This window comes from Poecilia reticulata, chromosome 10 (assembly GCF_904066995.2).
Source record: "Poecilia reticulata chromosome 10, P_reticulata-male-v2, whole genome shotgun sequence".
Taxonomy (NCBI): domain Eukaryota; kingdom Metazoa; phylum Chordata; class Actinopteri; order Cyprinodontiformes; family Poeciliidae; genus Poecilia; species Poecilia reticulata.
In genome coordinates, this window is record NC_088839.1 from 15,339,062 (window position 1) to 15,361,459 (window position 22,398).

The following is a 22,398-nucleotide window of genomic DNA, read 5'->3' on the forward strand; positions in this document are numbered from 1 at the left end:
TGGAAAAACTTTAACCTAATGGTTGAAAGGGACTGTGAAACAATCTCATTCAAAAGAAATAAAAACTACAGTGAGTGAACTGAAGAACAATTTTACGTAAGCTTAAGAGAAAAAGAAACACTTGCAAAATGCTGCATTTCACTTGGAGAAATGCAGGAGAGAAACTGTTGAGATAAGGATTATCGAGACGCTGTAAAGCACATTGGACTGACATTTCTAAATTTAAACTTATTTCCTGTCTTATTGTAATTAAGTATTTTGTGAAACGGAAGTTAGGTTTTCTATTAGTTGTAAGAAAGAATTATTAAACAAACAAACACTAGAAATTCAACTCTAGTGTAAAGAATCTAACATACAGTTTCACATTTGCATTTGCTGTGATGAGAAAGAACGTCACAACCAACACAAAGAATCACTGATGTCCACTTTATTAGTTTTGAGTTTGGGTAAAGATGTTGGCCAAGTGATATCGTGGTCATTGCAGTCGCACATCTCAGATAGCTCAGCGAAGAGCTAAGGAATTACAGAATGAGTTGGCCACTCGTCAGGTTGTTTAAGGCATGACAGAAAGAATAAAAACCATGTCGGTGTACAATGTGGTGCTTAAGTCCTCAGTGGCTCTGTAGTGTCATAATTCTGATTATTCAACACAATGTGCAATCGTTTAGGCAAAAAGCAGCTCTGCAGTTCATGTAAAAGGCTCTTCTTTGAGTTGCAGCTCTCCACAGTCTCTTAAACAGGCCCTTGTTGCTGGGCAAACTTCTCCCACCGACTCGTCCTCTGCAAATGGGGCAACTGCTGTCTTAAGGGATGATTCATAGGAAATAAGGACAGCACTGTACAACTTGTACATCACACATACAGGCTTAAAAATAATGATAAAAAAGAAAACACAAAGCAAACAATACTCCGTCGGAACAATATGCATCGTGATAAAACACGGGTCCGGATGGATTTCTCTCAGACCCACAGTATCCTGAAGGTGTGATGCCTTCATGCAAGGTAAACATCTTCATTTTGTGCTGCCTTTATGTGGATCCTACATGTTTTCTGGCTTCATGACTAATTTGGTGACTCTCCCGGTGCTAAAGGAATGCTTCAGAAAAAGAGCAGCCCATGCTTTTATTTGCCTTTTAAATGTTTTTTTTTTTTTAACGGGCTATAATGTGGCTTGTGTGCAAAATTTTGCAAGAACAAAAAAAAATATATATATAAATACATGTATCACTATGCCTCTTTCAGATTTATAGGATTATGATCTGCTTATACACATTTATCATCAGTACCTTGAATTGAACTGGGTGATTTTTGCTCTACATACAGTACAACAACTGAGGAAACAAAATTGTAATACTGAAACTACAGCTGTCTGGAGTAAAAAGCTCAAAATCCACATCACACGTGCCAGTTCATGATAAACAAAACAAAAACAAAACCGTTTCAGCGCAGATAGCACCACCGTGGACATCCGCAATACTTTCAGCGTGCTAAGGGTTCGAATTCGTAAGATCAGCATTGAACCATCGGAGGAACTTGAGATGGTTGAGAAGCTTTTTGTTCTTTTTGGCGTAACATGCAACAACAGAGCGGCGAACGGCTGTTTAGTCCGTGTCTGCTCCCATTAGATGACGATAATGACGTTTTCTAAAAAAATAAAAACTATTAAAACACAGGCATACAAAGCAAACCTCTAATTCCCCACCTACACCACAAACTTTATAGATGATCAAGTTAAACATTCACCAAAAAAGTGAATGTGAGTGAATGTTTTTCTTTTTTTTTTGTTTTACACAAGCATAACTCTGACCTCCAGGCAACAGTCGCAAATAAGATCCACCTGATCACAAATGGGAAACCAACAAAAAAAAAAAATTGCTTCACTGAGAGAAAAGAACAGAAACACAAGTTAGACGGGATCAAACCTAAACAGAGGCAGATGGATCGTTTCAGTATTTTAGTTGAGTGGGACGACTTGGGGAGGGGAGGGAGCTGACAGCTGTGGACAACTGAGGCGTTCACTGACTCTCGTCGAGCGGCCCCGTCAGCGTGTCGATGCTGCTGCTGTCTGTGTCCGACGCCAGCGTGTGCTCTGTGGACATGGACGAAATGTCGTTGGCCGAGGACGACTGGGAAGCGGAACTGGACGCCACATCTGAGACGTGACACGTGAGACAGAAGCAGGACGGTGGTTAAAACCCTCCAGGTGAAACACATACGGCAGCAGCTCATTCCAGCACACCTCCATCCACTTTAAGACAGAAACAATGATGTGAACCAACCTGAGCAGTCTTCTTTCATTAGACCGTTCTTGTTCCTCTCCTCCCAGTCCATCACTTCTTCATAAATAAGTTCTGAGCAGAAATAGAAAAAATAAGGTCAAATGTAATTTCGGGACTTTCTGTTAAGATTTGTGAAGCTGCAGGTAAATAAATGTTACGTCTGTATTTCTAATAATAGTAAACCGCACAAAAACATAAAAAGCTTTTTTTAAGTTTTTACGTTTCCAAAGGCGCCGCACAAAATTAACAGCTTGTTTGATATTTTCATCCAGTCTCTTTTCCTAGCAGGACATCCATGCAAATGATTACAATCAGAATATATCATGAGAAAATTGGTATATATGTGTGTGTTCCTTCAAAAGGAATGATCAAAATATTATAAGACATGTAGTTTCCTGTGCCATAAGATCCAGATTTCAAATTTCTAGATTTCAGAGGTTATTTTTCTGCTTCAGGGTTCAAATGTAATGCCTGTAAAAAACAAAAAATGTAAGAAAGGAGGAACAGATGGATATGTTGGCAGATTAAGGACTGGATATATGGAGGTACACACTAATGGAGGAAGAGACGGAGAGACAGATGGAGATAAAGACAGATGGAAGGCTAGATGACGAATGGACGGATGGAAAGGCAGATAAACTGACGCAAAGATGGATAGATGAAAAAACTAATTAACACAGGGATGAAGGGATAGATCAATGGATCAACACATAAGTGGAGAGATTGAATGAGGTATGAATGGACTGATGAACGGATGATTCTAGTAGTTCATTTGCAACATATAATGAAAAAAAAAACTGCATAAGAGGCAGGTTGTTAAAAGCAGCTTATTTTTTTTAAGCTTTACATACTCATCATGCAAACAAAGGATCTTAAAATACAAATAATTTTATACTCCACTGTCTTCGTCATTTCTGCAAAACACATTTCCCAGTTCCAGACTTGGAGACTTCAGAAACCCTGGAAACAATTGAACAAGAGGTAATGCTGTTTTGTGCCCCGAGAGGGCGGTGTTCTACCTTTCCACTGCTCGATGCTGTGCTCTCTCTCTTCCAGCTGCTTATCTGAAATCTGAGGAGGAGGCTGAGACACAAAAGGAAACAGATCCATGAGAGTAATCGCATTCCTGTGCTCAGAAAGTCTACCGCCAGTTTCCTCACCGCGTCCGCCTCTGCGGGGTCGTACCACACGTGGATGTAGGGGTGATGAAGGGCTTCCTCCACCGAGATGCGGCATTCCGGATCAATGACCAGCATTTTGGAGAGCAGATCCCGAGCTTGAACAGCTGCTTAGGCGAAACAGGACAAGCATTACCGTGTCTGTAACATCTCTTCATCTTAACCTAAAAATCGGGTCACTTTCGATTCCCAGGCCAGCATTCATGCAAAGCATTGGTTTTGTTTAAGTGCCTGAAGCTCTTACTTTTCACTTTGTCTTGTTCAGATTCAGAAGGAAAAGCCCAATCCGGGAACAGCTCTGTGAAGCTGACGCCTGGATACTGCGGCTTGTTCATCACATAGTTCCTTACGGTCTCCATCAGTCGGTTCATAAACTCGACGCTGGGCGTACCCAGAATCTCAATCACTTTATTCCACTGGTCGATGTCTGGACAAAGCCATTTGTTATGGAACATTGTAGGCATGTACAGTACAATTATAAATAAAAGTGAAAAAGAACGAGCAAAAATCACGTGAAGCCCTCATGAGGAGACAGTCAAGTCCTGAGAATTTAAACAAAGAGTGTAAAACAAGAAATCCGTGCCAAGATTTTAGTGGGCTATAAAGTGGTTTGGCGCAAACTAAAAAGGCTAAAAGTGTCAATAAATGTAATATGAACAAAAAACTTAATTAGGAATCATAACCTTTACAGTGTCTTGCAAAAGTATTCACAGCAACTGAACTTTTTTACGTGTCATCATTTAGACACACCGTTCAATATTGACATTTTATGTGATAGATCAACACAAATCTGTTGATTGATTGATTGTGTAATTATTGAAAACGGAGACACACACGGATCCATTTACATGGATCTAATGTAATCAATACATTTGTATATAACCCAATTGAATATTTTGGTACCCCTAAACAACTCTAGTGCAACCAACTGCTTTATAAACCACCTGATTAATAAATACTCAGTGTGTCTCTACAAACACTGTGAAACCAACCCCTATCATTAAGTACAGTAGAGGCAGCATCATTCTGTGGGACAAGGAGCTGGTCAGTGTTGATGGAGAGATGGATGTAAACACAGGACAACACTGAAAAAAAAAAAAACATTCAAGGCAACTAAAAGCTTTGAGACCCCAGCAGGACGACAACACTAAAGATACAGATACATACAGATAGTGCTACAGCGGAACGGTGTGGAGCAAAAGCAAATTGTGTGCTGGAATGACCTAGCAGAAGTCCAGGTCTTAAAACTCTGTAAAAAGTTTTCATTCCCAGTTATTGCCAATTTGGCACAACTAAGAATATGTAAAAAACAACAACAAAAACTCTATTATATTGTTATGCAAAGCTAATAATGACCGTACTCCCAAAGACCTGCAGCTGTGATTGCAACAAAAAGTGGTTTTAAAAAGCATCCAGTCAAATACTTTAATATTCTTTTCATATTAAAATAATTTTTTAGTGTGGTGCCATCTGACCGAATCAGTGGTAGAGCAGATACTTTACGTGAAGACGCTAAAGTCCCTGGTTTGATTCTCAGGCTAATTTCTGTCTCTCTGCCCTTTTCCTGTCCGGCTACTACTGAATAAAAGCCACTACAGCCATAAAAACGTTCATTAAACAAATTAAAAGACCAGAATAGTTCTTAAAATAAGTGAAGAAAAAAATGGATTCACCATCTTATCATTTTAGTTTATTGCTGGCGATGTGGTGCAGCGCTACATCAAGTGTCAATGTAGGCATCTGTACTTAAATAACTGATAAATATCAAGGAGTGGAGAATCCATCTAGCTCTCCGTGTTAGAGAAACGGGCTGGGCGGGAGGCTCAAATTCATCAAGTGGATCTTGACATTTTTCGGTTTTTGGTCCCCCAACAGAACACAAATACAAGCGAAGGCAGGCAATTATCTTGCAGAATGAAAAGCGATATAACCTTGTATCACACTTGTTGCCTTGCATCCTTTCAAAGCTACTCGCCTACAACGCAGTCCCTGGTAAGTGAGAGGCGATAATTAGAAACAGAGAGACAAACACTATAAATGCTAATGATGTGAATTGTTTCAGTCTGATTCCATCTGACAACTGGGGCGACTGCAGACGTCTGAACCAGAAATTGTCTGACTAATAAACATTGGCATGAACACATAAAATCTTAGCTTAAACCCAGATCTGCTCTAAAAAGTGTGTTTAAATCTGCAAATATAAAGATCCACAACATCAGACTTGCATGGCGCTTTTCAGGACTTAGAGATGCTTTAAAATGAAATGAATATCTATGACAATAACAGAAAACATCTTAATGTGTTTGAAGGACTACAAGACAGAACGCTCTGAATGTAAGACAGCAGATGGCACAGAGACAATGAGAAGAGTGAAGGATACGATCGGTGCCCTGGAAGATGACGCTGCCTTTTACCATCTCTCCCATGATGCACCCCACTGACCAGATGTCCACTGGGAACAGAAAACACACACAAATGTGACACACAAAATTCCACATACAAAAACGATTACACTGAAACGAAAAAAACAAAAAAAACAAATACACAGCAACACGTCACAGTAAGGCTGTACAGATGAACCACAGACGTATGGTTTGCTCTGACTGATGCAGAAACACCACGCCTCATTGTTTTCAGAGAAATGTTCTGCTGATTTCTTCATGCGGTGCACATCTTCAGTCTGACTTCAAACTGGCTGCAGCCTCCCAGGCCTTTTTCTCGCCTACGCTTATCAGTTTACACAGCTGTTGCTCTCTCCCTCGCTTTCTCTTTGCATGTGCCTGTGCGAGTGAGTGTGTGTGTGTGTTTTTAATAGAGGAGGATGGCGTTTGTCTTTTCCCCTCGCTCTCTTGAGTTGCCTGTTTGCTCGGGAGCGTTAAGAAGTGGCAAATGGCCATTTACTGTTTCCTCCGGTTCACTTTCCCTCAAGCTGAAAGCTCCCTCTCCCTCTGATAAAATCTCCAGAGCTCTGCACATAATTCCGAGTCGATTCTTCACAAATATCTCATGAATCATAAAAGTAAACTTTGCACAGAGTACACTAGGGATATATACATATATATTTTTTAAGATTGTATGCATCTTAACAGAATGTGGGGTGGGAGGGACAACCCCTCTCACTCTGAGTGTGTGCATCAATACCTCTGAGAGCATGACTGAGTTATATAACACAGCAACAAATAGGCAGTGATGTTTGACATAAGGTATGACTATCTAACAAATAAACAGATCTATCTAAAAGGCGTTTACTTTGTGTGCATTGCTCTTAAAGCACAATTGCGATGTTTACATGTCCTTTTGCTCGACTGACCGACTTTAAGAGAGCCCTGTTTTCATCAGCTGCTCATGCACACATCCCCAAAGGTGCAAACGGGTACACACTAAGTGTTAAGAAGTGGAACCATACAGACACACAGCATTTATAAAATCTTTACAATATTTCACTGAAAAAAAAAAAGATTTTCTAGCAGTCAGTTAAAAAAATTCCCCAGTGTGAGAAAAGAAAGGAGCCAAAAAAAATTTCCAGGTGACATTCTGGATTAGGCAGGACAATAATTAAGATGGTATTGCTTACATGGCGATTTAAAATAATAATAATAAGAATAAACTCAATGCACTACAAGTCGCATTTATTTAGAAATTGTCAAACACGAGGGGAACCTCGTCCATGTTAAAGTGACACATTGTGTTCAGTTACATGTTTATAAGCAATGCCACGGAGGCTGCTGGGGTTTTCTGACGCACCGATGTCAGGGCTCTAATTCTGGGCGGTGAGGAGCAACTCGGCTCCACCGGTGTAATGTGCAGCAACGACACATGTAGTGTAAATCTGAGATGGTTTAGATAGGCGTTTGTATTGCATGAAATGGTAACACCAAGAAGGCCTGCAGAGTCACTTTTATTATTCATCTCCTTGGCAACTGCCAGGGCAAGGAGATGTAAGACAGTCTTAGTGTTTAAAAATTATGTGACTGACCAAACTACTAGGTACAAAATATATATCTAAAGTATTTCTGAAAGAATCCAAAAAGAGTCTTTCTGGGATAAAGATAACAAAGAAAAATAAAACGGAATAAAAGCATCAGAAACATTTAAACGAAGGTTTTCTTGGAGTAACAAGGAAGGATACAGTCCTTTCCAGGAAAGAGGACTTTATGACAGATCATTTCAGCCATTATGCAGCCAACTGACCACAGGTCCACTGAAGCAGAGTAGTTGCAGATTGAAAGCATTCAATGACATCGAATGGCTAAAATTACCACACAGAAAAACTAACAGCATAACTGGATCAACAAGAACAGACAAGTTGAAATTGTTTTCAATTGTAAAGCAGAAATTTGTAAACTATAAAGATTTATTTATGTTCCTGTTTGAGAAGGATTAATTTCTGTGAAAATCTGCTGGGTATTTTTTTCCTCACCGTTCTCCTTATACTTCATGCCCAGGATGACCTCCGGGGCGCGGTAGTATCGGGTTACTACGTAGGGGGTCATCATGAAGTTTGTGCAAGCCGTCCGTGCGAGACCAAAGTCAAGGATTTTCAGAGTGCAATCAGACTTCACAACAATGTTGCTGGGCTTCAGATCCTGCAGAGGAAGACAACAAAAGTATTTTACAGAAAAAAAACAAACAAAAAAAATACATTCACTGGAAAAAAAACTGTCAAGAGATGTTAGGTAAAGCTCCTCAGGGTTTACATCTCAGTGATTTCACCCAAAGACAGTGTAGGCAGTGAAATGCTCAAAAAAATTTTTTTAAGAAACTCGGGCGCTCCATCTCAGGCTCTACAGGCTTCAGTCAGTGGGTTAAAGGTGAAAAATCAAGACAAGACAGAACAAGTACGGCTTGTTTGAAAGTCAGCAACTCTAATAATTCAAAATATGGCAGTGGAGCCTACAAAGCTGCCTCTGAATGAGCCATAAAACATAAAAATGAATGTCATAAGACAAGCAAGGTGGCGGAGGGCTCACGATTTGGCCTTGGTACCCAGAGGATCAGGGAATCTTGAAATAACCGAGTTGACCATAAACTCCTTTGTATACTGAAGTATCCAGAAGTTAAACTAGATGATTTTTTTTGCATTCAGGCATCTCTACATTTTTTCTTAATACTTAAAACAAAAGAGAGGGAAGTACAATGCACCATGTTCTGTGTAGATTCAGGTCAAAGCACAAACACATGGACTTACTCTGTGGATGATCCCAGCTGAGTGCAGGTGCCTGATGCCACAAAGGATCTGATAGAGCAGGTAGGACATCCTCTCGTGGTCCAGGTCCATGTGAATCACCTGACATAAGCTGGCATCCATCAGCTCCATCACCAGGTAACTAAAGGAGAGGAGACGTGAAGGACGCAAGCGAAGCTTTATTAGAAAATCAAACCAAGAAATTGAAGGAAAAAAAAAAAACAATGGACAGAAAAAGAAATTTGGATAAAATATTCGGACTAAGCTCTAAAGAAGCCTCCGCTGTCACTCACAGATCCTGGAACTCCTCCAGAGACTTCTGAGGCGTGAAAACATTGATCAGACGGATGATCTGCGAGCACAAAAACAGGCCATTAGTTCACTCTGTTACTCTCCCATCCACTTCACTGCACAGAGCTCACTCTTTTCTCCTCTCAGGTCTGCTCATTTTTTAAAAGTAGTTTATGCAGCGACTTCCAAAGTTTCTTCCAAAGAATTATTTGATCTTACAGCAGCTTTATCCTGCTGCATAACTAATTAAATCACATATTTATTGAAGCTTATTTGCATCTTTATGTCAAAAATAACGTTCTGTTGCCTTGCGTTAAATCTTACATTTTTGTGGTTGACACATTTCAGCAGCACCAGTTCCCTGTAGGCCCGCTTTGCATGGGTCTGGTTCTGAAAAGGCCGACAGAGCTTCTTCACAGCCACTGGTATACCGAGGACTGTATCCAGAGCAGAGCTAGTCACACATTTCATGAAAAATGAAAGAGAAAAAAAAGGTTAGAAGCACATATGTGACTCTTACTGAGAAAAGCGCTTCCTCGCCTCAAGGTAGAAAGAAAAGAAACAGCCAAGTTACATTTTCACTGAGTTTCTCTCATTTTAAACAAGAGAGATCCGTGTGTAGCCCTCCAAACAATGGCAAGGTCACAGGTAACAATCCAATATAGGATTACACAGAAGACGTGTTCAAGCTGAGTACCGAACCAGGTAAAATTGTTTTTGACCGTATTAATAATGTAATATTATACATCCATTAAGATGTAGAGAACAGGTCAAGTTTATAAATTATAGCACTTCTATCTAGGCTGGCTTTGAGAATCATTAGAAATGCATCCAAAGTTTTCTAAAGCTAGTCATTTGAAAGTCTTTATAATTACTATAGTTAAGGGGGAAAAAAAATCTGAAATGTCAGAAATTTAAATTAAAAATCTGGGGGGTTTTCTGAGCGGAAACTTGTTGCGGTAACAACAACCTTTTTTTGTGGTAAATTGACAATAAAGTGTTCCTAGAGGAATCACAAAAGCTGTAAGAAGCTTTCAGAAAAAAATACTTTCTATGGAGGCTGCATGTTTCAATAGGGAGCAAAACCTCAGCAAATAAAGGAAGAGCTGAAAATATTACAGAAAAGTTGCTCTGCAACCTGTGGCTCTTGACTTTGGACAAATTGCTGCTGCTGTTAACATGTTTGTAGCATATTCCCATATCGTATCTGCAAAGATTCTACATCGTTTCTACAACACAATAACTCAAATAGTACAAAGAAATACTAGTTGTTTTATAAACATGGAAAGTTGCAGTGTAAACATTTTTAAGTAAAAGTTAGATTTAGGTATTTTTTTTAAAACAAAATATAGAAAAAAAACTTTTCTAAAGTGCAAATGTAGAAATTAAATGATGGCTTAATGGTGTTACGTATGCTTGCCGCCGGTAATAAAGGTTGTTTAACACAGCTCTGTAAAAATATAGTTTGTTTTAAAATGAAACTGAAATGTATTTTAGGGTGACTTTTCTCTCAAAGACATGGTATTATATCTCCTGTGCTATGAATAGTAATGATTGTGCACAGCAGAAATGCAGATCAGCTACAGTTGATCAATTCATCCCTACTACTGGCATCATCTTGGTCTGACACAGAGCTGTTCTACACTTTAACTTCAACTGTCTGGTCCACAGGTATCCCTGCAAGATGCATTTGATAACCAAAAAATCTTTCATTTTCCAAAGATATCAACTCTATTTTTCTATAAAATGAGGTGCAACTATTCATAACATATGAGGAAAGTCTTGGCTGTAAACACCAACTTTATTCTTTTGAAGAGTGAGAAACCTTTTTGTTCCATCAAGAATAGATGGAAAAAGCCTAAAGACTCTGTAATAACTGCAAAATGACCAAAAAACAATCTGATTATGAAAGAAATAGGAACAAAGTCTGGAAATTTACAGCACTGAGCTACTTTCACAGCCAGCAAACAAACTCTAACAGAATCTCACCAGACAATGCCTTGGGCCCCTGAGCCAATGGCACGAAGCTGCTGGTAGCGCTTGAGCACAGTGAAGGTGGAGTCGCCCACCTGGACACTGTAGAACTGGCCCTCCGCCTCACTCATCGTGCTGAGAAGTCAGGACCAGCAGCACAGTCTGTTCACACACACAAAAACATATTATTAACACTCAAATAGGAGGATGGAGAACAGGCAAAGGCCGGTTAGCGTGAGATCGGGTTACTTGTTTCTTTTCCAGATGAGTCTAAAACCCAGCGGTCATGTCTTGCTGCTCTCTTTCATCATCTTACAGCTGAAGCAGAGCAGACATGCTGATGCCGAAGCTGCTAATGTTTTGGTCTGTGACTGTATGTGAACATCAAGGTCAACAGAGAAGCCTGAAAGCTTGATGAATAGTTCCTGAGGCTCTCGTTGCCGTCTTCAAATTCGGACTGACACGCTCATGCTAAACAAACAGACAGAGCACACCGACTAGCAGAGGCAGCCGTCGGCTTGTACATGTTTGTGATCTGACGGCAGTTAAGCTGTGCAGCAGGAGTACATGCATGTTAGGAAAACACACAACATGTTTGTGGGTTTCTAACATGTACAGCCGTGATGGCGCTGATTCCTGGGGCAGGAAGTGGAGGGGTATTATTCTTGGCAGTCATTTCTGCGTGTGTCTGCATGTGGGCAAAGACACACTATCGTGTAGCTATGCAACAGCAACGAGTCACGGCTGTTTGCCATTCCCTAAAAAAAACAGCCACAAGTTAAATGGAGATGGATTTTTTGATTTTTTTTTTTAGCTCTTTGACATCAACTGGCTGGTCTGGACGCTTCAGATAAAATCCACACACAGAATCAGCAGCGCAGACCTTATGGAGACTTGATGTAATGACACACATTTTTTAAAATTGCAAAAAATACTGAGCCTTTTCAGGCAATCTGTCTTGACTTCTTTACGTTTGTTTCACAGTATTTTCACAATGTTTCTACAGTGGAAATGCTTTAAATGTCCTGGAGATCCCAGAAACTAAGAGCAAGGAGGAAAAGATACCACGAAGAAAGAAAGAAGGAAGGAAAGACAGGATGACACAAACAAGCAAAACAAAGGGAAGGATGAGATTTAAACAGATATGATTGGAAATAAAGGCTGAAAATACACAGATATTTTTCTATGCCATTTTCTTTTTCCCCTCTTATCCATTCCAGACCTAGAAAATAATTTTAAAAAATTCAGGCTGTGTTAAAACCCTGTTACCAGTGTTTGTTTTCATACAGAAATATACTGCTTTTTTAAATATATTGCCCTGACTAACATTGCCACTTTGATAACATAACATGGATATATTATTTGTACAAAGAGAGTAGTGTGTTTATAAATAAAAGAGCACAGTTTGTTTGGGAATAGAGATAAAAAATAATAAGCTCCTGTGATATAAAACAACACACATCAGTGATGTCTGTCTGGTTGGCCTCTGTGGCTTTGAGGCAGCAATCTTTCTCAATCGTTCATTGTTAGCAGTTCTTAATTCTTTTTCTGGACATGTTGGCATTTTCAATTAATCTGAACAACAATCCGGTTTGAATTTCCTGTCTCTTTAATGCAACTTTGATTTCTCATTGTCATCTTCACATCAGCTGAAACAGGATCATTGGATTGGCGACACACTTTTCTCCTAAAAATATGCTACAGCGTTCATGTCTAATAATGTAGCCCTGCAACATTATTGCTCTTTAATTCACACCATGCTGTGAAGCTAGCATGGTGTGGTTCCTAACGAGGCTGGACAGTTACTTTCCCCATTTGGGTCACATGAGATGTGGGAAATTAACTACACTCAATCGCTCCAAAAATATGTTTTATATATATATATTTTAGAGGTGTGCCGATCGATCGGTCACCGATCATAATCGGGCCGATTTTTGTGAAAAAGTGCATCTCATTTCGCAGCCTGCCTGTGCAGCTGTTCTCCTCTTTCCTTCACAGTGCGCAAACGCGCAGCAACAAATCCTAAGCGATGTTGAACTATAACGCACTGAGTGAATGGGGACGTTTGCGTGTTGCGGCGGAAAATTGAAGCACGTCAAAATGCATCAACACAACAAAGCTAATACGACATAAAAACAATGCCATACTTGACGGAATTTGGCTACACCGAGGCTCACTGCAGTAAAAAAACATATGGTGGATCAGATACCAGGTAAAGCAGCGCACAGCTACAAACACTCACCCGGATTAGCATGACGGTCAGAAAGCTAAGCAAATAACCTGCAAAATTATTTAAGTCTTCGAGCTGCGATGTAAGTTCTGCTCTGGTTCTGCTCTCTCTGTTGAACCGCTGCTACGCGCTACAGGTAGTAATATTTCACAGACGGAGCGCCGCTTCTGCTCCACCTGGTAGTGACTCTCACACCGAACCCCTGCTTTAAGCTGCAGCATCAAACCTAAAAAAATACATTTTACATACGTATTAAAACTTTCGCTGTCCTAACATGAAACTCTAAATGAAACACATGAAACATCTCTAAAAAAATAATCAATCTCCTCCCTGTTCTGCATAATTACTCCGCTCAGTCAGAAACAGCCACTCAGAACTAGCAGTAATCAGCTAGCCGCCATGCTATCAGGAAGTTTTCATTCAGTAACTCTGGATTGTTTATTGTAATGGAACCTGTATTTGCCTTTAATGTTAAGTTTTATACTTGACCAAGAAAATGTCCCCACATGGTGCAATGGTCCCCATAACCCCACATTGTAGACAGAAATAGGTTCCCATAAGGATATGAAAACCTGGTGCACACACACACGTTTGTTTCGCCGTCTTTGTGGAGACTTTCCATTGACTTCCATTCATTTCTACAGCCTAACCCCAACCAAAACTTAATTTACACCTTGGACCTAAACCTTACCCCTAACCCCAAAACACCATTTCTTCTTTGGGAACAGTGAGTTCCCACAATGTGCCAGGAAAATGGTTCCCACAATGCATCAAAAACAGAATACACACCTACACACACCCACACACAACAGGCTTTTAGTGGCTTTGATGAACCAGTGATGTCACTCATGCACTATGACATCACTGATGACTGTGATACATCACCCTTTAATACCAAGTTCCACAGAGCAATTCATTTGATCTACATGTCAGAAGACCAAAAATCAATTTCACATCCTTGGATTTTAGAGCAACAAACGAAAAAAATTTCTAGAGAAGAAGGTAGAGACGAAGATGTGATGGGTGAGCTTGCCAGCATTTTTAAAGAAACATTAGTTGATGACAGCATGGACAGACTGGAGAAGGAAAATAGCGAATTAAAACATATTGTGGAATGTCTTCGTTGTAAGCTCGAGCGCTCCAAGTCAAGTGAAAATGCTTGCTGGGAAAGAAACCTGCAAGCAAAATATGATATGGCAGCAAGTCGAAACAGAGAACTCCGTGCGGAGTACGAGTCGGTTCGTGCAGAACTTGATAACATGGAGTGCGAATATGAAAATACGAAAGATGAGGGGCGTCTTTTAGAAACCCCTCAACAATCTCTCAAAAGAAAACTCAAGGAGATTCTGGCAGATTTGAAGACGGCACAGAGGATCCTGGATGAGAAATCTGGAGAGCAGGAAAATCTTTGTGAAGAACTGAACGTTCTCAGGAGCCTGATTGCCTTTTGTAGTGAAGATCTTGAGACGTTAAACAGGCACAACATGATTTTGTGGCAGAAAAATGCTCTGCTTAAGTCGAAGGGAACCAGGAGAGGAGGGCAACCAGGGATGAGGTTCAGTTCTGAGAAAAGTAGGTAACTGGGCATATACCACTTTAAAGACTATGTACCAGTCAGGAACACTGAGGTACTGGGTCCCACCGTGGCTCGTATAATTCCTCAGGTTAGTCTGGAAAACTGCTGCCTTGATCTTACTGGTTTTTCTTGAGTCGCTGGCTGGTCCTGAATGGCTGGCTGGTCCTGAATGGCTGGCTGGTTCTGAATGTCTGGCTGGTTCTGAGTCGCTGGCTCATCCTGAGTCGCTGGCTGGTCCTGAACGGCTGGCTGTTCCTGAATGGCTGGCTGGTTCTGAGTCGCTGGCTCGTCCTGTGTTGCAGGCTCGTCCTGAATGGCTGGCTGTTTCTGAGTTGCTGGCTGTTCCTGAGAAGCTGGCTGTTCCTGAGTTGCTGGCTGTTCCTGAGACGCTGGCTGTTCCTGAGTCGCTGGCTGGTTCTGAATGGCTGGCTGGTCTTGAACGGATGGCTGGTTCTGAATGGCTGGCTGTTCCTGAGTCGCTGGCTGGTCGTGAACGGATGGCTGGTTCTAAATGGCTGGTTGTTCCTGAGTCGCTGGCTGGTCCTGAACGGCTGGCTGGCTGGTCTTGAACGGCTGGCTGGTCCTGAACGGCTTGCTGGTTCTGAATGGCTGGCTGGTTTTGAACGGCTGGCTGGTTCTGAATGGCTGGCTGGTTCTGAATGGCTGGCTGTTCCTGAGTCGCTGGCTGTTCACTAAATCTCACTAAACTGCACACACTAACTGTATTTAATAGAGGTGTGCCGATCGATCGGCCACTGATCATAATTAGTCGATTTTCGTGAGAAAGTGCATGATCGGTGATCGGCGATCATTGGTTCTTGTTGCCGATACCGATCACCTGCATCTCATTTCGCAGCCTGCCTGTGCAGCTGGTCTCCTCTTTCCTTCACACTGCGCAAACGCGCAGCAACAAATCCTAAGCGATGTGGAACTATAACGCACTGAATGAATAGACCCTTTTCACATGACGTCACACAACTTCCGTTATGGCTCGAAACGGTATATCCTTAGTTCCGGTGTGTGTAGTTAACGCTGTTTCTGGACTCTAAAGCTGCTGCCACAAATATGATTTGAAGATATATCACTATTTGCAAACAATTTTTCTTCATCAACATAATCTAAACTGGACAAATTCCTCGCTGATTGATACCAGTTTGACTACGAAGGTACGTGTTTTGGTTTTTTCTAGCTATTAGTTGATATTCTAGGCTAGCAATAGTAATTTGTTAGCTGGCTAACATTACGTAGCCTCTCTGTTTTGGAAATAGAACGTATTTAGGCTCTAATCTTAATCAGATGTTTCTAGTATAGACTGGGGTTGCCACCCGTCATGTAAAATGCGTGATCGTATTAAACTCTCCTCACTAACGCTAGTTTCACCACTCGCTCAGTAGCAACATTACCTGAGCCACAAGTCCAAAACTCAACAATTATGTCAAACACCCGCTGCTCCACCACGTCCTGAGAAGTTAAACTCCTGCTACGATCAAGACATGAGGAGGAAGACGCTGTTTTAGATAGATGTAGATATTAACGTTTCATTGGAGAAATGTGATGAGCTATCTATCTATATTAGCTCATTAACTTCACATTACCGTCAGACACCCAATATATAGAAGGTTGTCTTGGTCTTTTTATCGCAGCCTGTGGGGTTTTCCCTGACTGGGAACGAGAACAAAATCTGTTGAATGTAACAGTTAACCAATCAGAAAGCGCGGTGACGTAAGAACAGAGGGGAATCCCAAACAGCTGACATATCGCGCTGAGTCTGGTGGATATTGGAGATGATATGTGGTCATTATTATACATATATAATAATGACCTTTATTATATGTAAAGGTCATTATTATATATGTTTATGTTTATTCAGTTAAAAATGTTAATTATGAAAAAACACAGTCACCTCCAAATCACAGTGCAGCAAATAGAGCTGCTGCTCCCGTCGTGTTTTATCCACCGCCTTTTCTTTTTGTTACGTCTTTTATCTCTTAAAATGAGTCCACAGACTATCACTATTGCTTCTACATCGTCATCGGTTATTCTAAATTCCCATATGCTATGTCGGAAGTTTTGTGGAGTTTCTTCTGGAATCGCGATGTTCGTGACTGGGACCGGTTCGTGTGGTGTGTTGCCTCTGCCGTGTGGCTCTCTGACTCTGGTCGCTATGGTAACGTTTACATATCCCGTCAAAATAAGATACAGATGCGCCACAAAAACGAACATTTTACTTTCGTGAAAATTTTAACTCGCGCCCTGAGCCTGTTTCTCTGCAACGAGACGGTCCCATCTGGGAGTGACGAGAGGAGATGACATCCGAAGTGTTGCTTGAGCACAGCCTGCTTGGTCTCTACGTGGTGAAACAGTTTGAAGCTTCATTGCCTCATTAGCAGCTCTGTACTGGTTTCTCCTTTTAAATAAAGAGGCCCATGATAGTTTGACTAGGCAGCAGATGTCCCACAGCTGATTGACTGAACCAGCCATGGACAGAGGAACAAGACCATCTCAGATATGGTGGGTTGTTAGGTCGGCTACTGTTGAGAAAGGTGGACAACAAAACAAATGGAGAAATTATGAATCACATCAGAATATGTAAATTACTTGGCAAATAGCGCTTAAATCAATATTTAAAATGCTTTTCTAAACAACGGTGTTGGAAGATGTGATTTTAGTGAAACTTAACAACACAGCACTGACAGGCAGCGGTGTATACATTTCCAAACAGTGGCTAAAGCTGCTGCTAGCTGGTTTACTCTCCGATCGGAGGCTGTTTATTTTATATACGGAGAATGGTGGATTGACAATGAGTAATAACAGCTATCTAACACTTAAATGCTGTTATTATTAATCTTACCTTTTATTATATCCTTAAGATAATGAGTATCCGTGAATTTTTCAGTCAGGTTTCCCGAGGCAAAATCACATCGGAAGTAAAGATACACCGTTTCGAGTTATGGCGGCCATTGTCTGACGTCACTGTGAAAAGAAGGGTTCGGTGAATGCGCATATGAAACTGGGGGGTTCGGTACCACAAAAAAGGTTAAGAACCACTGGTCTATAGGGACGTTTGAGTGTTGCGGCGGAAAATTGAAGCACGTCAAAATGCATCAACACAACGAATCCAATATGGCACAAAAACAATGCCATACTTGACGGAGTTTGGCTACATCGAGGCTCACTGCAGTAAAAAGACATATGGAGGATCAAATAGCAGGTAAAGCAGCGCACAGCTACAAACACTCACCCGGATTAGCATGACGGTCAGAAACAAATAACCCGCAAAATTATTTAAGTCTTCGAGCTGCGATGTGGTTCTGCTCTCGCTGCTGAACCGCTGCTACGCCCTACAGGTAGTAAATATTTAAGCTGCAGCATCTAACCTAAAAAAAAATACATTTTACATACGTATTAAAACTTTCGCTGTCCTAACATGAGACAGATAATCTCTAAAAAAAATAATCGATCTCCTCCCTGTTCTGCATAATTACTCCGCTCTGTCAGAAACAGCCAATCAGAACTAGCAGTAATCAGCTAGCCGCCATGCTATCAGGAAGTTTTCATTCAGTAACTCTGGATTGTTTATTGTAATGGAACCTGTATTTGCCTTTCAATGTTAAGTTTTATACTTGAATTTCATTGGCAATGTTGAGAGGTTTTATTTTGGCTCTTTGCATTATTTAGCCTCTTCAGAGCCTTCGTGTCTTATCAGTCTGTTAAAGATAGCATTACCGATAGCAGTACAATTTGCAGAATGCCTGTTTTGTTTAGTTTTCTTCTTGGAAAAAGTTATTAAAAACAAGTTTTTGTCTAAATTAAGGTGAATTCATGGTTCCTTTTTCCACATAATGTAACCGGTAGTGTTTATGATAAAAAAATAAAATAAAATAATTATGTGATCGGTATCGGTGATCGGCCCTCATGGGTGATCGGTATCGGCAGGAAAAAACCTGATCGGCACATCTCTAATATATATATATATATATATATATATATAAACAAGTATTTTAGGAATAGCTGATTCTCATGATAATATAATTAAGTAAAAATAGTGCAAACACTTCTTAAATGCCTAACCAACTTTTACCAAAAGGAAGATTTTCTAATATCGAGCATCCCTAGTTGAAGTGGAGCCCAAATCAATATTTAGGGTGAATCCTGTTTATGTTTGTTGCATTTGAAGATGATTGCAGAAGCAAATGATGTTTGCTAAGAGCCATTCCTCATTTGGTAACCTTTATTTGACTAAATTAACTACACCCTGACCCTATAGACTTTCTACCTTTATACTTTTTGCATGACATTTTTCAAAAGTGATTCTTAGAAATCTTTCCTTCTCTGTTTCATTTGCTGTTTGGATTCTTTCTCACATCCATTTAGCTCCCTTCCTACACCTGAAAGGAGAGCTGTAAATAACTTAGCCGCCTGTGTTCCTCTGTCAGGAATTTGTCATGGTGGTTTTTGGCACTGGGATCTCTTCACTCGTTTAGTCTTTTCTGGATTTCCCCCAGGTTTCCTCCCAGAGAAAGGCTGGCTGATTTATTTTTCTCAGCTCTCTCAATATAGCATGCCTGCTGAGGTACTTGATGAAATAATAGCATGAGTAGGAAAAGCCAAATGCTAGTTGACAGCACTCAACTACAACATTGTATTTGCTATTTAAATCTAGAAGAACCAGCACTAAAATGCATATATATATATATATATATATATATATATATTCCCTTCTCACCCTCCGCGGGTGGTCTGTTTCATCCTCTGAGCTCGGGTCCTCTACCAGAGGCCTGGGAGCTTGAGGGTTCTGCGCAGTATCTTGGCTGTGCCTAGAACTGCACATTTCTGGACTGAGATGTCTGATGTTGTTCCTGGGATCTGTTTGAGCCACTGCTCCAGTTTGGGGGTGACTGCCCCGAGGGCCCCGATGACCACAGGCACCACTGTGGTCTTCACCTTCCAGGTCTTTTCCAGTTCCTCCCTGAGGCCCTGGTACTTCTCCAATTTCTCATGCTCCTTTTTCCTGATGTTGTAGTCACTTGGTATTGCTACATCCACCACAACGGCTTTCCTCTGTTCTTTATCCACCACCACAATGTCCGGTTGGTTCGCCATTACCATCTTGTCTGTCTGGATCTGGAAGTCCCACAGGATCTTAGCTCGGTCATTCTCCACCACTTTTGGGGGTGTTCCCCACTTTGATCTCGGGGCTTCCAGTCCATATTCTGCACAGATGTTCCTGTACACTATGCCCGCCACTTGGTTATGTCGTTCCATGTACGCTTTCCCTGCCAGCATCTTGCACCCTGCTATTATGTGCTGGACTGTCTCAGGGGCCTCCTTGCACAACCTACACCTTGGGTCTTGTCTGGTGTGGTAGATCTGAGCCTCTATTGCTCTGGTGTTTAGGGCCTGTTCCTGGGCGGCCAGGATGAGAGCCTCTGTGCTGTCCTTGAGTCCAGCCATATATATATATATATATATACTGAACCTAACAATTTAGATTCAGTATTGTCTAAAATCTGAATTTAACCTGAGACTTTTGTGCATATTTAAATAAGATTTGATTAGTATGACGTAAAGCTGATGTCCCCATGATAAAACCTGGACTACTAAAGACACCCTGCAAGTTGGATGAGTCACAGCATCAATCATGATCACATTTCAAGCTCTCAGTGGTGACTACATCATGACAAAGCTGCTGCTGCAAATGTAGTCAAAATCTGAAGGCCACCACAAACCTCATTCCTTTGTCAAAAAGAGCAGCTACAGAAGAAAAAATGTACACAATGGTGAATTAAATTACTAAATGAAGTCAATAATTTAACATAACATGTTAGCATGACCCTACTGCCACTATGCTTGACACTTGGTGTAATATTCATTGGTCTGAGAAATCCATCTTGATCCCAAATATTCTTGTCACTGTGGCCAAACAGCTGAATCTCACCTGACCATGAAAATATTCTAACATGTCTTGTTATCAATTCATTTCCACATTTTTGCTCAAGTCTATCCATTGAAATAATTAATATCATTATTATTAACTACCAATCAATTATTTTAGCTGCAGTATATAAGGAATCACTGCTTTCCTGCACATAAACTGCGATAATGTGAAACCAGAGTATTCTGCCTTCAAGGTAACCATGAACCTCATGCTGGTATTAATAATGGTGACTTTGTGGCTATATATACTTTTTTCATCTTACCAGTTAAAGAGCAGAAGAGAGCTGTGACCTTCACATAATCATCAGCATCCTCCACAGTAACTCATTGTGGCTATTGTCCAGCTCATCATGAGCCTAGCCCAGCTTTGGGGTCTGACGTGGCTCTCAGTAGAGAGGTGGATAAGGAGTCAGTGAGCTCATATCAGATTAACATGACCTGAAAAGTATGTCTCATTGTCATGTAGCAGCGTTATAAAACAGCATCTACATCTACATCCAAGACTCTGCTGCTTCAGATGTCAATTAAGGATGAAGGGAAATTGGCGATGAAGGGGGTGCTTCTGTGATTCCTCTACACATGACAGGTAAATTCAGTGTATACAAGCTCGGGCTCAGTCGCTGACAAGTATCTGGCATACCAAATGAACTAGAAGAGGGTGAAAATAGTACATGCGTTCATCACATCTACAGCTGTGTTTGTGGTTAACAGCTGTGGGCATGTTTGTTGATCTGAGCACGTTAGGCCCAATGAAATGCAACTCATATGGGCCATTTGTGAACCGAGTGAATTGATGACATGATGTTAAAGCAGAGGTATATAACACGGAGGTATGCGAGCAATAAAGCAGTTTGACACCGGGGACCGCTGGTATTCGCAGCTTTGACACAAGAAAGCACCAAAATAACCTCTACCTGAATTAATCAAATGTTTAACCGGACACACAGTCGGTGGGGCCTAAACCACCAGCCTGCCTCCATTCTATGGGCAGCAATGCGGTAGTCGGGCCGCCGGGGCTGAGCTGGAAGCCCTGACAGTCCGAGAGGGACGACGACAGGAGGCGGTAGCTGCAGCAGTCAAACCTACCTTCTCCTTTCGCCGCTCCCAGGAAGCTCCCATGCATCCAAAACGTGAGTCAAACTCTTCCCCACTCTTTTAAGAACGACGGTGAAGTGGGGGGAAAAGTTTAAAACAACCAGAGTCGTGACTCTCACCACTGACAAGCAGACAGACAGACCTCTGGTCCGAGCTAACTCCAGCGGCAGCGCAGCGCGGAGAAGCCGAAACAAGAAGAGACAGAGCAGCGAGGAAAGAGGGTGACGTCATTCCGCACAGTTTACGTTCACAAAAAAAAGGGAAAATAGTAACTTCGTTGAGAAAGTTTAGCATTTTTATCAGAAATATGAAAAGGTACAGATTAAACCCTAGTTTTTAATCTCTACACGTTTTGGATCTGTTCTATAGTAGACTTGTACTTTGGTTTTCTCAGACTTAGCCGTCAGCTTCTGGCACTGGATTCAAAGTAAAGAAAGATGCCGTATCTACTGAATTATGCTCTCGTAATAACATCTGACAGAACTTCCCATTAAGAATTCTGTGTAAACCTTTTTGACTGTTATATATCATTATGGTATAATTCTCTTTAATCTAAATTTCCCAGTTGGGGTGTATTTTTTGATCAACTTGTGTGTAAAAAATATTTTGTAATGTAGCAAATAATGCAATTTTAGCATACTCATAATTTCATA

At 41.0% G+C, this 22,398-nt stretch overlaps 1 protein-coding gene across 2 annotated transcripts; it reads right to left on the reverse strand.

The window, feature by feature from the left end:
* Positions 1–412: 412 nt before the first annotated feature.
* On the reverse strand, positions 413–21,968 carry mapk9 (mitogen-activated protein kinase 9). Of its 2 annotated transcripts, none has more exons than XM_008420132.3 (12): positions 21,737–21,968; positions 10,923–11,069; positions 9,258–9,387; positions 8,936–8,994; positions 8,646–8,784; positions 7,878–8,043; positions 5,838–5,909; positions 3,702–3,884; positions 3,440–3,564; positions 3,299–3,362; positions 2,280–2,351; positions 413–2,152 (listed from the first exon to the last, which is right to left on the reverse strand). In XM_008420132.3, the coding sequence occupies exons 2-12, from the start codon at positions 11,036–11,038 to the stop codon at positions 2,016–2,018; spliced, it is 1,263 nt and encodes a 420-aa protein (XP_008418354.1). In that variant the 5' UTR covers positions 11,039–11,069; positions 21,737–21,968; the 3' UTR covers positions 413–2,015. The 2 variants fall into 2 exon arrangements, with proteins under 2 accessions (XP_008418354.1, XP_008418355.1); XM_008420133.3 differs by lacking the exon at positions 5,838–5,909 and adding an exon at positions 7,587–7,658.
* Positions 21,969–22,398: the final 430 nt, after the last annotated feature.